The following is a 12,647-nucleotide window of genomic DNA, read 5'->3' as shown; positions in this document are numbered from 1 at the left end:
AAGTGCTTTTTATGTGCTGTTCATCATTATGCACAGCTTTTTATTCTCAAGAAGCCAGTTTGACTCAAGCACACCATTGCCGGTGTATGTGTATATTTCTTTGTTCAAATATTAGAATATTAGCTTGAATTGATGGAAACCTAGCTAATGAAACAAACCTGGATATTTTTGCAGCAGCAATAATCATTGTACACACCTTAGGCTTCGTAAATGAGTTGAGAAATAGATGTTTTGAGAGGCCCAGTCCATTCATACAATCACCATTTTGCTCTACTTCTCTTCTCCCTGCAGTCTCTCCAGAGACGCTGGGGTTTCTGACGGCCATCGGACTCTTCCTCATTCTGATGATCATCCTGTTCTTATACCTCAACAACAAGCTGTCACTTGAGAATGCTGGGTGCCGGCCATGCCTAGACGAGTTCAGGAAAACCAAGGAGTTGCAAGGTAAATCTGAACTCTGTGTGTGTGAGCTGTAAAGAAACCCTGGGTTGAATTGACAATGCCTTGAGGGCATGTTCATATGTTTGACACAGGGAGTGCAAATGAGCAGCTGTGATGTTTAGTTTGTCAACGATTCGTTCTTTTTGAATGACCCTTTTGGTCCTGCTTATAAAGGCTTCATGAAGCCTTCATAATGCCTTTATAAATACTACGTAAATGTTACAAATCATATATAATCTTATGTCATGCTTTATAAAAAAGTGTTCATAAATGTGGCAGAACTGTGTGACATGACCCACTATGTCAAATATGACAGAAACCTGTGCTTTATAAAGGGTGGCTTAAACACTGCTTAATAATGCTGCTAAATCATATTATATTGAGGCTTCACAAAGCATTTATAACCCTGTCATGCATCTTGGTAGAGCATTGCAACACCAGGATATTGGATTCGATTCCCCGGACCACCCATAGGTAAAAATGTATTCACGCATGACTAAGTCACTTTGCACAAAAGTGTCTGCTAAATTTGATATTACATTACATTTCACTAAAACATTTCTAGGATGGCCCAACCTCTTTCTCTCTTGGGTGCATCGTCAATATTGACTGACCTCAACTTCCAAAATGCTGTGCTGCAGGATTACTCACACTCTAAAATGCAGTCATGCATAGCAAAAAACCGTTGGTAGGGCCTTTTTAAAATGTGTTGTTTTTTCCCCCAAATTCTGTTTTCTTCGTTTTGTTTTTCCAGGTTTTGAATTTCTCTATTTTTTTCAATAGAAAAACAAGAAAATGAGATTTTCTGTGTTCACAACTATGCTTTAACCACATCTGGGGTTGACTTGAGATCGGGTAAAAATTTAAGAAACTTACACAATTTTTTTGTGTAGTTGTCATTTAATTCAGAGAGCACTGTTGTTTGGTTAGCGGGTTTTCTGTAGTGTAGTAAACAAACATGTGATGTGATTCAGTCCCCAATGTAATGGGTGGAGTAAAACGCCAGCAACCCTCTGTATTATTAATAACTTGTTATGGCTGGGGGCAGTATTGAGTAACTTGGATGAATAAGGTGCCCAGAGTAAACTGCCTGCTACTCAGGCCCAGTTGCTAATATATGCATATTATTAGTAGATTTGGATAGAAAACACTCTGAAGTTTCTAAAACTGTTTGAATGATGTCTGAGTATAACAGAACTCATATGGCAGGCACAAACCTGAGAAAAAAATCCAACCAGGAAGTGGGAAATCTGAGGTTTGTAGTTTTTCAACTCTTTGCCTATCGAATATAGTGTCTATGGGGTCAAATTGTACTTCCTAAGGCACCCACTAGATGTCAACAGTCTTTAGAACCTTGTTTGATGCTTCTACTGTGAAGGAGGGGGAATGAGAGGGGATTGAGGCAGAGGTCTGCCAGAGAGGCATGAGCTGACCACGTGCGTTCACGTGAGAGTTAGCTTGAGTTCCATTGCATTTCTGAAGACAAAGGAATTCTCTGGTTGGAACATTATTGAAGATTTATGATAAAAACATCCTAAAGATTGATTCTATATATCATTTGACAGGTTTCTACGAACTGTAATGTGACTTTTTTGACTTTGTCTGAACTAAGTGATCACGCATTGGGCATTTGGATTACTGGGCTAAACGCGCAAACAAAAAGGAGGTGTTTGGAAACAAATTATGAACTTTACCAACAAATCAAAGATTTATTGTGAAACTGGGATTCCTGGGAGTGAATTCTGATGATCATCAAAGGTAAGTGAATATTTATAATGTTATTTCTGACTTCTGTTGACTCCACAACATGGCGGATATCTGTATGGCTTGATTTGTTGTCTGAGCGCTGTACTCAGATTATTGCATGGTGTGCTTTTTCGGTAAAGCTTTTTTGAAATCTGACTACAGACTACAGTGAGATTGCAGAGCGCCAAATTCAAATACAGAAATACTCATTATAAAAATTCAGAAAAGACACAACTATTTTACATAGGTTTAAAGATGAACTTCTTGTGAATCCAACCACGGTGTCAGATTTCAAAAATCCTTTACGGCGAAAGCATACCTCACGATCATTTCGCCCAGCAGACAAATCATTAAACAGTAACCAGCCAAGTAGAAGAGTTACACAAGTCAGAAATAGAGATAAAATTAATCACTTAACTTTGATGATCTTCATATGGTTGCACTCTGAAGACATTCATTTATTCAATAAATGTTCCTTTTGTTCGATAGTCTCTCTTTATATCCAAAAACCTCTGTTTTGTTCGCGCTTTTTCTTCAGTAATCCGCAGTCACAACAGGCAGACAAAAAAAATCAAAATTCTATCTGTAAAGTTCATCGAAACATGTCAAGCAATGTTTATATTCAATCATCAGGTTGTTTTTGGCCTAAATAATCGATAATATTTCAACCGGACAATAACGTCGTCAATATAAAAGGTAAACAAGTAAGGCACTAGCTCTGTGACACGGCAGGGTCCACTCATTCAGAGTGGTCCTACTCCATCATTTTTCAGAATACAAGCCTGAAACGATTTATAAAGACGTTTGACATCTAGTGGAGGGCATAGGAACTGCAATTTGAGTCCTAAGTCAATGGATACTGTAATGGCGTTGAATAGAAAAAAAGAAGAAAAAAAATAATCCTACTTCCTGAATGGATTTTTCTCTGGTTTTCGCCTGCCAAATCAGTTCTGTTATACTCAGACACTATTTTAACAGTTTTGGAAACTTTAGAGTGTTTTCTATCCAAATCTACCAATTATATGCATATCCTATCTTCTGGGCCTGAGTAGAAGGCAGTTTAATTTGGGCACGCTTTTCATCAAAAATTCCAAATGCTGCCCCCTACCCTAGAGAAGTTAAGGAGAAGTGTATTTTTAATTCCATGCATAATAGTTGTATCTTTTATCACTGTTTATTATGAGTATTTCTGTAAATTGATGTGGCTCTCTGCAAAATCACCGGATGTTTTGGAACTACTAAACATAACGCGCCAATGTAAACTCAGATTTTTGTATTTAATATGAACTTTATCGAACAAAACATACATGTATTGTATAACATTAAGTCAAGTCCCGAGTGTCATCTGATGAAGATCATCAAAGGTTAGTGATTCATTTTCTCTCTATTTCTGATTTTTATGACTCCTCTCTTTGGCTGGAAAAATGGCTGTGTTTTTCTGTGACTAGGTGTAGACCAAACATAATCATTTGGTGTGCTTTCATCGTAAAGCCTTTTTGAAATCGGACACGGTGGTGGGATTAAAAACAAGTTTATCTTAAAATGGTGTAAAATACTTCTGTTTGAGGAATTTTAATTATGAGATTTCTGTTTTGAATTTGGAGCCCTGCACTTTCACTGACTGTTGTTATGTCTTTGTCTTAGTATGGTCAGGGCGTGAGTTGGGTGGGTTTATCTATGTTCCGTTTTCTATTTTGTGTTTTGAGTTTGGCCTGGTATGGTTCTCAATCAGAGGCAGGTGTCGTTAGTTGTCTCTGATTGAGAATCGTACTTATATATCCTTTTCCCACTTGTGTTTCGTGGGTGTTTATTTTCTGTGTCTGTGTGTTCCACACGGAACTGTTGGTTGGTTATTTCACGTGTCGTTTATTGTTTTGTTTCAGTGTTCACTTGTTTTAATAAAGAGCATGAACACGTACCACGCTGCGCATTGGTCCTCCGATCCTTACTACTCGGAGGAGGAGGAAGACAGCCGTTACATCATGGAAACGTATTCCAGTGGCTGTACCAAGCAAGAAGGCAGTAACTGCCTTCTAGGGTCAAAGGTCATGTCAGTGGTCAGGGTCAATATGAATAAATTATTATGTCGTAGTAAGGGATCAGATAACCACATCTCCATTGATCTGCCTACAATTAATTTAGCTGGACAATAACAAAAAACTTTGAAGTCATTATTCTCAGTTTCACTGAGTTACTGCTCTTTTGCTTGGTAGAGTAGGATGGGTGCTGCCATTTTTTCCCTCATATGATCAGTGGTAGCAAAAAGTACTACCTCTCATACTTGAGTAAAAGTAAAGATACCTTAATAGAAAATGAAAGTCACCCAGTAAAACACTACTTGAGTAAAAGTCTAAAAGTATTTGGTTTTAAATATACTTAAGTATCAAAAGTAAATGCAGTTGCTAAAACATACTTAAGTATCAAAAGTAAAAGTACCTATAATTTAAAATTCATTATTTTAAGCAAAATGTTGTATTTATTTACGGATAGCCAGGACTCCAACACTCAGACATCATTTAAAAACAAAGCATTTGCGTTTGTGAGTCCACCAGATCAGAGGCAGTAGGGACTACCAGGGATGTTCTCTTGGTAAGTGTGCTAATTGGACTATTTTCTGTCCTGCTAAGCATTCAAAATGTAACGAGTACTTTTGGGTGTCAGGGAAAATGTATGGAGTAAAAAAGTCTATAATTTTATTTAGGAATGTAGTAAAGTAAAAGTAAAATTTGTCAAAAAATATAAATAGTAATGTAAATTACAGATACCCCACCAAAACTATTTAAGTAGTAGTTTAAAGTATTTTTACTAAAGTACTTTACACCACTGCATATGATACTGTATACTGGTAGGGCCAGGAGATTTCCTAGTCAGGTCTACTCTTTTGGGTAGTTTGTTGCCTCTACCAGATGACTGTCCACTGCCATCTTGGCTCAAAGTAGCCTCTAATTTGACTCTTGATTGTTGTTGTGAAACATTCGACCTGATATGGGGCAAAAAGTATACATCATTTATGAAACAATATTATGAAAGGTTACTGCATGTTTAGTGGTGACATAGCCTTTCTACAGTGTTAGTCACATGTTTCATGAGCTCGTCTGAGTGTGCCAGAGCGCAGAATCACAACTGACAAATTTACGAACGCTCAACACCTGTTGAATATGGACGGTGTCAGTAAACTAAACGCCAGCAGCACAGTTGCAGACACCAACACTCTGGATAACATAAAAACAGTCTAACCAGCTCTGCTAGAATGAGTAAAATGGTCAGAGTGAGCTGTTCTCTCATTTGGGTATGGAAGTAGCTAGCAAGCTAGCCAACGTTAGCCAGTTAACTTGGGTGCTTGACTGCTGTTGTTAGGTCAGAATGCTCAGGTCAACAGAGCACACTCTGGCGGTGGGGTTCTGGTCTGGGCAGGCATAAGCTATGGACAACGAACACAATTGCGTTTTACCAATGCCATTTTAATGCACAGAGATAGCGTGACAAGATCCTGAGGCCCGTTTGTTGTAAAGATCGGACCCTTTTCTTCAATTTTCACCTAAAATGACATACCCAAATCTAACTGCCTGTAGCTCAGGACCTGAAGCAAGAATATGCATATTCTTGATGCCATTTGAAAGGAAACACTTTGAAGTTTATGGAAATGTGAAATTAATGTAGGAGAATATAACACATTAGATCTGGTAAAAGATAATACAAAGAAAAAAACATTACTTAAATTTTTTCTTCATCTTTGAAATGCAAGAGAAAGGCCAATATATGACTTAGGAATATAGGTGCAATTCAGATGTTGGCCTCTAGATGGCAGCAGTGTATGTGCAACGTTTTAGACTGATCCAATTAACCATCGAATTTCTGTTCAAAATGTTGTATCAAGACTGCCCAAATGTGCCTAATTGGTTTATTAACACATTTTCAAGTTCATAACTGTGCACTCTCCTCAAACAATAGCATGGTATTCTTTCACTATAATAGCTACTATAAATTGGACAGTGCAGTTAGATTAACAAGAATTTAAGCTTTCTGCCGATATCAGATATGTCTATGTCCTGGGAAATGTTCTTGTTACTTACAACCTCATGCTAATCACATTAGCCTACGTTAGCTTAACCGTAACGCGGGGAGGGGGCAGCGATCAAGTAGAGGTTAAAATAAAAATGAAAAAAATGGTAATTAAAGCTGATCCTACATTTGATCTTAAGTACAGAAATCCACCGGAACATATCTCTTTCCCTTTTTATCTTCCACCTCTAGAAAAGATCTACCCTGACGGTGACCTGAAGGGTTCGTCGTCAGACAGCGAGGATGAGGTGATGGGCCAGTACCAAGAAGCAGTCAACCGTTCGCAGGGTCTCCGAGGCGGGGCTAGCGGCAGCCAGTCGAATGGCTATGGCTGGGAGATGAGGCAGAAGTACAGCCCCCTATCAGCCGAGTATGACGGCTACAGCAGCGAGGCCTCGGCAGAGGACGGTAGGTTATGTCTATAAGGCAAAGGTGGGCAGTGGGCAGTTGTAACTACATTGAAAAGCGTCAGTAAAAAATTCTATGTTAACCTGCGGGAGCCACAAGAGTGCGGCCATCAAACAGTGCACTGTAGATTCTATTTCAGAACCACCCGGCAGTGGGGAGCGCCTTTCTTCAGCAGGCCACGCCCAGCCCCCAACAGCATTCATAATGAGGAGATCACGTACACCTCCCACATTAAGAAATACTATAGTATACTATAGTTAAATGTTTTGCTGTCTTTACTGTAGTATTTACAGTTACTTTAGTAACAAAAAAACTGTAGTACATACTATAGTAATAACTGTTTTTGCGGACTGTAGTACACTGTAGTATTTACTATAATGTTTGTATTTTATGATCTTTTACATAGCAGTGGGGCTTTGTCCTTGAGGAAACCTACTGGACAAAATACTCAAAGAGCTAATTTTCCATAACCTGTAGGTAGGTAGAACTGAGGTCTGAACAGATAGTTCAAAGCTTTAGCTCTTTTTTTTTATAACCTGTAGGCAACACAATATATGGCTTTTCTTGGCATGTAGGTTTCTCACTGATAGGTGGCACAAATGTGGACATGGGGAGGGGAATGGGCAGGGTATATGCAAATTAAAAACTGTAGTATATACCAGAGGTGGGACCAAGTCATTGTTTTACAAGTCACAAGTAAGTCTCAAGTCTTAGCCCTCAAGTCCCAAGTCAATTCTCAAGTCCTAAACCTTGAGTTTCGAGTCCTAAACAAGTCATAATGTACTCTTCACCAAATGTAATACCATTTCATGTTTTTAACAAGAGTAATAGTATATTGCATTTACGCAAATCATGAATGCTTTAAAAAATATATTTATTACTTTCCAAATAAACTTTATATTTCCATGGAAATACATGATCTCCCCCCCACCCCCCCCCCCCCCCCCCACCCACCCCAATAGCGATGGACTATCGAGGATCGCTATGGGGCGCAATCGAGCGATGTAGGCTTGTACACAATCGCCCAACAATAACACACACACACTGTTACAATAGGCTAACATATGTCAATGGCTTTAGGAACAGCAGCAACATCAGGCAGGATTTAGGCTCATTTGAATTCACCCGCCGACGTTCCTCTGCACTGCCACGTGCAACTATTTCTCAGCTGGCTCAATTTGATTTCCTGCTGTCCGATTCAAACTGTAATCCATTAAATGAAGAGTGGATGCGCTGCACCTTTTTTTTAATAGCATCATTTTAAATATTTGGGCTTGGGGAGGGTATCAAGTCAGTTCGAGTCAAAAGGCTCAAGTCCAAGTTATGTCACAAGTCATTGGTGTTAAAGTCAAAGTCGAGTTGCAAGTCATCATATATGGGCCTCAAGTCCACACCTCTGGTATATACTATAGTACTATAGTAATTACTGTTGTGTTTTTGCAGACTGTAGTGTTAGTGCGGATATTAATTTGCCACTGAACAAAAATATAAACATGTAAAGTGTCGGTCCCATGTTTCGTGAGCTGAAATAAAAGATCCCAGAAATGTTCCATAACGCACAAAAAGCACAAATTTATTTACATCCCTGTTAGTGAGCATTTCTTAGAACCAAGATGAAGTAGCAGTCGAACGTGTGTTTGTCTTTGTCTTATCCCGTGTCCTATCCCTTGTAAATAGCCAGTCTTTTTCATATATCTACGAACTAAATTATACTTTCCTGCAACCCGCCTCACCCAATGTGGTACGGATCTGTTATATTTATTCCTTAGAACTGGAACCTCCATCAGGAGCTATTCAGCTAACTAGCTAATAGTCTTTGTTAGCCACGGCTAGAGGTCTTCACCTTTAGCTCGGACACCAGCCAGCCTTAGCTCGGACAATACCTGCCAGTCTGCACAGCGCGATATCAACCCAGAGCATATCAGACTGCTTCTCTCTACCACATCACCGGATTCCTGCCACTCTGGATAATTACACCAGATCATCGCAGCTAGCTAGCTGCAAACGAGTGGCTAACCGAAGCAAGCATCAGTTAGCCTTGAGCTAGCCTCAAGCTAGGCCCATATACCAGCTAATTCTAGGGCTACAATACCTCTTTTGCCAATTGGCCTGGACCCATTATTATTGTCGATGCGGAGCCACGCCGATCCATCACGACTGGTCTGCCGACGTAATCGCCCAATGTTGTCTCAACAGGCTATTCTGTTACGATGTCGCCGATGAACCATCTGCTATCCCCGGTCCGCTAGCTTTCTGAACGCCATGTCTCCCGCTCGCCTAGTGTAGTACTGACTCCCAAACGGCTCCCTGATTCACCTATTAATGCTCATTGGACCTTATGATCACTCGACTACACAGCTACACACCCTGGACTGTTTAAATAACACGGTACCTCATTTTGTTTATCTGTCGGCCTCAGCCTCGAACTCAGGTCCTCTATGTACCTAATTGACCTGCTCTGCCCATTCAACGCCATTTACCCGTTGTTGTCTTAGCTCTCCTGATGAACACCTGTGATTGCTTTATTCCTCTCTCTAATGTCAATACTGCTGTCTTGGCTAGTTCTTATTGTTTTATTTCAGTGTAGAGCCCAGTACCGCTCAACATGCCTAAGCTCTTTTGTCTCAACCCAAACACATGTGGAAACCTCACCTGGCTTAACTGGTGCCTCCAGAGACGAAACCTCTCTCATCGTCACCCCATGCCTAGGTCTACCTGCACTGTACTCACATCCTACCATACCCTTGGTTGTACATTATGCCCTGAATCTATTCTACCATGCCCAGAAATCTGCTCCTTTTATTCTCTGTTCCCAACGCACTAGACGACCAGTTCTTATAGCCTTCAGCCTTACCCTTATCCTACTCCTCCTCTGTTCCTCTAGTGACGTAGAGGTTAACCAAGGCCCTGTAGCTCTCAGTTCCACATCTATTTTCCAGGTGCTATCATTTGTTGACTTCTGTAATCGCAAAACCTTGGTTTCATGCATGTTAACATCAGTAGCCTCCTCCCTAAGTTTGTTTTATCCACTGCTTTAGCACACTCTGCCAACCCTGATGTGCTAGCCGTGTCTGAATCCTGGCTTAGGAAGGTCACCAAAAATTCTGAGATTTCCATCCCCAATGTCACGATCGTCGTAAGAAGCGGACCAAAGTGCAGCGTGGTGTGAATGCATCATTTAATAGATGACGAAAAAACACAAAGTAAACTGTACAAAAAAACAATAAATAAATAACGACCGTGAAGCTATCATAAGAACTGTGCTGACACAAGCAACTAACATAGACATCCAACATAGAATGCCCACCCAGCTGATGTCCTGACCAACACTAAAACAAGGAAAACACAAAAGAACTATGGTCAGAACGTGACACCCAACTATAACATTTTCCGCCGAGATAGAACTGCCAAAAGGCCCGGACTTGCAATCTACTGCAGAGAGTGTCTGCAGTGTTCTGTCATGCTATCCAAGTCCGTGCCCAGTTCGAGTTTCTACTTTTAACAATCCACTTTTCCAGAAATAAGTCTCTCACTGTAGCTTCTTATTTTAGACCTCCCTCAGCCCCCAGCTGTGCCCTGGACACCATATGTGAATTGTTTGCACCCCATTTATCTTCAGAGTTTGTACTAAGACATCAGAGGTGTATTTAGAGGACAGGTGACCAAAACTGGGATATGCTTAACACCCCGGCCATCCTACAATCTAAGCTTGATGCCCTCAATCTCACACAAATTATAAAGGAATCTACCAGGTACAACCCTAAATCCGTAAACACGGGCACCCTCATAGATATCATCCTGACCAACCTGCCCTCTAAATACACCTCTGATGTCTTCAACCAGGATCTCAGCGATCACTGCCTCATTGCCTGCGTCTGTAATGGGTCCGCGGTCAAACGACCACCCCTCATCACTGTCAAACGCTCCCTAAAACACTTCAGCGAGCAGGCCTTTCTAATCGACCTGGCCCGGGTATCCTGGAAGGATATTGACATCATCCCGTCAGTAGAGGATGACTGGTTATTCTTTAAAAGTGCTTTCCTCTCCATCTTAAATAAGCATGCTCCATTCAAAAAAGTAGAACTAAGAACAGATATAACCCTTGGTTCACTCCAGACTTGACTGCCCTTGACCAGCACAAAAACATCCTGTGGCGTATTGCATTAGCATCGAATAGCCCCTGCGATATACAACTTTTCAGGGAAGTTAGGAACCAATGTACAGAGTCAGTTAGGAAAGCAAAGGCTAACTTTTTCAAACAGAAATGTTCATCATGTAGCACAAATTACAAAATGTTTTGGAACACTGTAAAGTCCATGGAGAGCAACTCCTCCCGGCAACTCCTCCCAGCTGCCCACTGCACTGAGCCTAGGAAACACTGTCACCACCGATAAATCTACGGTAATCGAGAATGTCAATAAGCATTTATCTACGGCTCGCCATGCTTTCCACCTGGCTATCCCTATCCCGGCCAACAGCTCTGCACCCCCCGCAGCAACTTGCCCAAGCCCCCCCTGCTTTTCCTTCACCCAAATCCAGATAGCTGATGTTCTGAAAGAGCTGCAAAATCTGGACACCTACAAATCAGCTGGGCTAGACAATCTGGACCCTCTCTTTCTAAAATTATCCGCCGCAATTGTTGCAACCCCTATGACTAGCCTGTTCACCCTCTCTTTTGTATCGTCTGAGATCCCTAAAGATTGGAAAGCTGCCGTGGTCATCCCCCTCTTCAAATGGGGAGACACTCCAGACCCAAACTGTTACAGACCTATATCAATCCTGCCCTGCCTTCCTAAAGTCTTTGAAAGCTAGTTAACAAGTTAACAAACAGATCACCGACCATTTCGAATCCCACCATACCTTCTCCGCTATGCAATCTGGTTTCCGAGCTGTTCATGGGTGCACCTCAGCCACGCTCAAAGTCCTAAACAATAGCATAACCGCCATAAAAGACAGTACTATGCTGCCGTCTTCATCGACCTGGCCAAGGCTTTCTACTCTGTCAATCACCATGGACTCAACAGCCTTGGTTTCTCAAATGACTGCCTCGCCTGGTTCACTAACTGCTTCTCAGATAGAGTTCAGTGTGTCAAATCGGAGGGCCTGTTGTCCGGCCTTCTGGCAGTCTATATGGGGGTGCCACAGGGTTCAATTCTCAGGCCGACTCTTTTCTCTGTATATATCAATGATGTCGCTCTTGCTGCTGATGATTATTTGATCCACCTCTAAGCATAAGAAATCATTCTGTATACTTCTGGCCCTTCTTTGGACACAGTGTTTACAAACCTCCAGACGAGCTTCAATGGCATACAACACTCCTTCTGTGGCCTCCAACTGCTCTTAAATGCTAGTAAAACTAAATGCATGCTCTTCTACCAATCGGTGCTCGCACCCGCCCGCCCGACTAGCATCACTACTCTGGATGGTTCTGAATATGTGGACAACTACAAATACCTAGGTGTCTGGTTAGACTGTAAACTCTCCTTCCAGACTCACATTAAGCATCTCCAATCCACTTCGGCTATGTCATTTACAAAATAGCCTCCAACACTCTACTCAGCAAATTGGATGTAGTCTATCACAGTGCCATCCGTTTTTTCACCAAAGCCCCATATACTACCCACCACTGCAACCTGTATGCCCTCGTTGGCTGGCCGTCACTACATATCCATCGCCAAACCCTCTGACTTCAGGTCATCTATAAGTCTATGCTAGGTATAGCCCTGCCTTAGCTTACTGGTCACCATAGCACGCTCTCCAGCAGGTATATTTCATTGGTCTTCCCCAAAGCCAATTCTTTCTTTGGCCGCCTTTGCTTCCAGTTCTCTGCTGCCAATGACTGGAATGAATAGCAAAAATCACTGAAGCTGGAGACTCATATCTCCTTCACTAACTTTAAGCATCAGCTGTCAGAGCAGCTTACCGATCATTGCACCTGTGCACAGCCATCTGTAAATAGCCCACCCAACTACCTCATCCCCATATTGTTG

The 12,647-nt window shown here is 41.4% G+C and overlaps 1 protein-coding gene across 1 annotated transcript in view; it reads left to right on the top strand.

Moving 5' to 3' along the window:
• The window catches only part of LOC139385208 (synaptotagmin XIVa), a 127,561-nt gene that overhangs the window by 58,565 nt on the left and 56,349 nt on the right, over nucleotides 1-12,647 (top strand). Inside the window, exons 3-4 of the mRNA XM_071130322.1 lie at nucleotides 292-444; nucleotides 6,442-6,657. Of these exons, the coding sequence (XP_070986423.1) occupies nucleotides 292-444; nucleotides 6,442-6,657 (369 nt within the window). The remainder of the gene's footprint in view (nucleotides 1-291; nucleotides 445-6,441; nucleotides 6,658-12,647) is intronic.

The sequence above is a fragment of the Oncorhynchus clarkii genome, chromosome 26 (assembly GCF_045791955.1).
Source record: "Oncorhynchus clarkii lewisi isolate Uvic-CL-2024 chromosome 26, UVic_Ocla_1.0, whole genome shotgun sequence".
Classification (NCBI taxonomy): Eukaryota; Metazoa; Chordata; class Actinopteri; order Salmoniformes; family Salmonidae; genus Oncorhynchus; species Oncorhynchus clarkii.
Note: the sequence above shows the minus strand (reverse complement) of the source record. Positions and strands in the feature narration are given on the sequence as shown.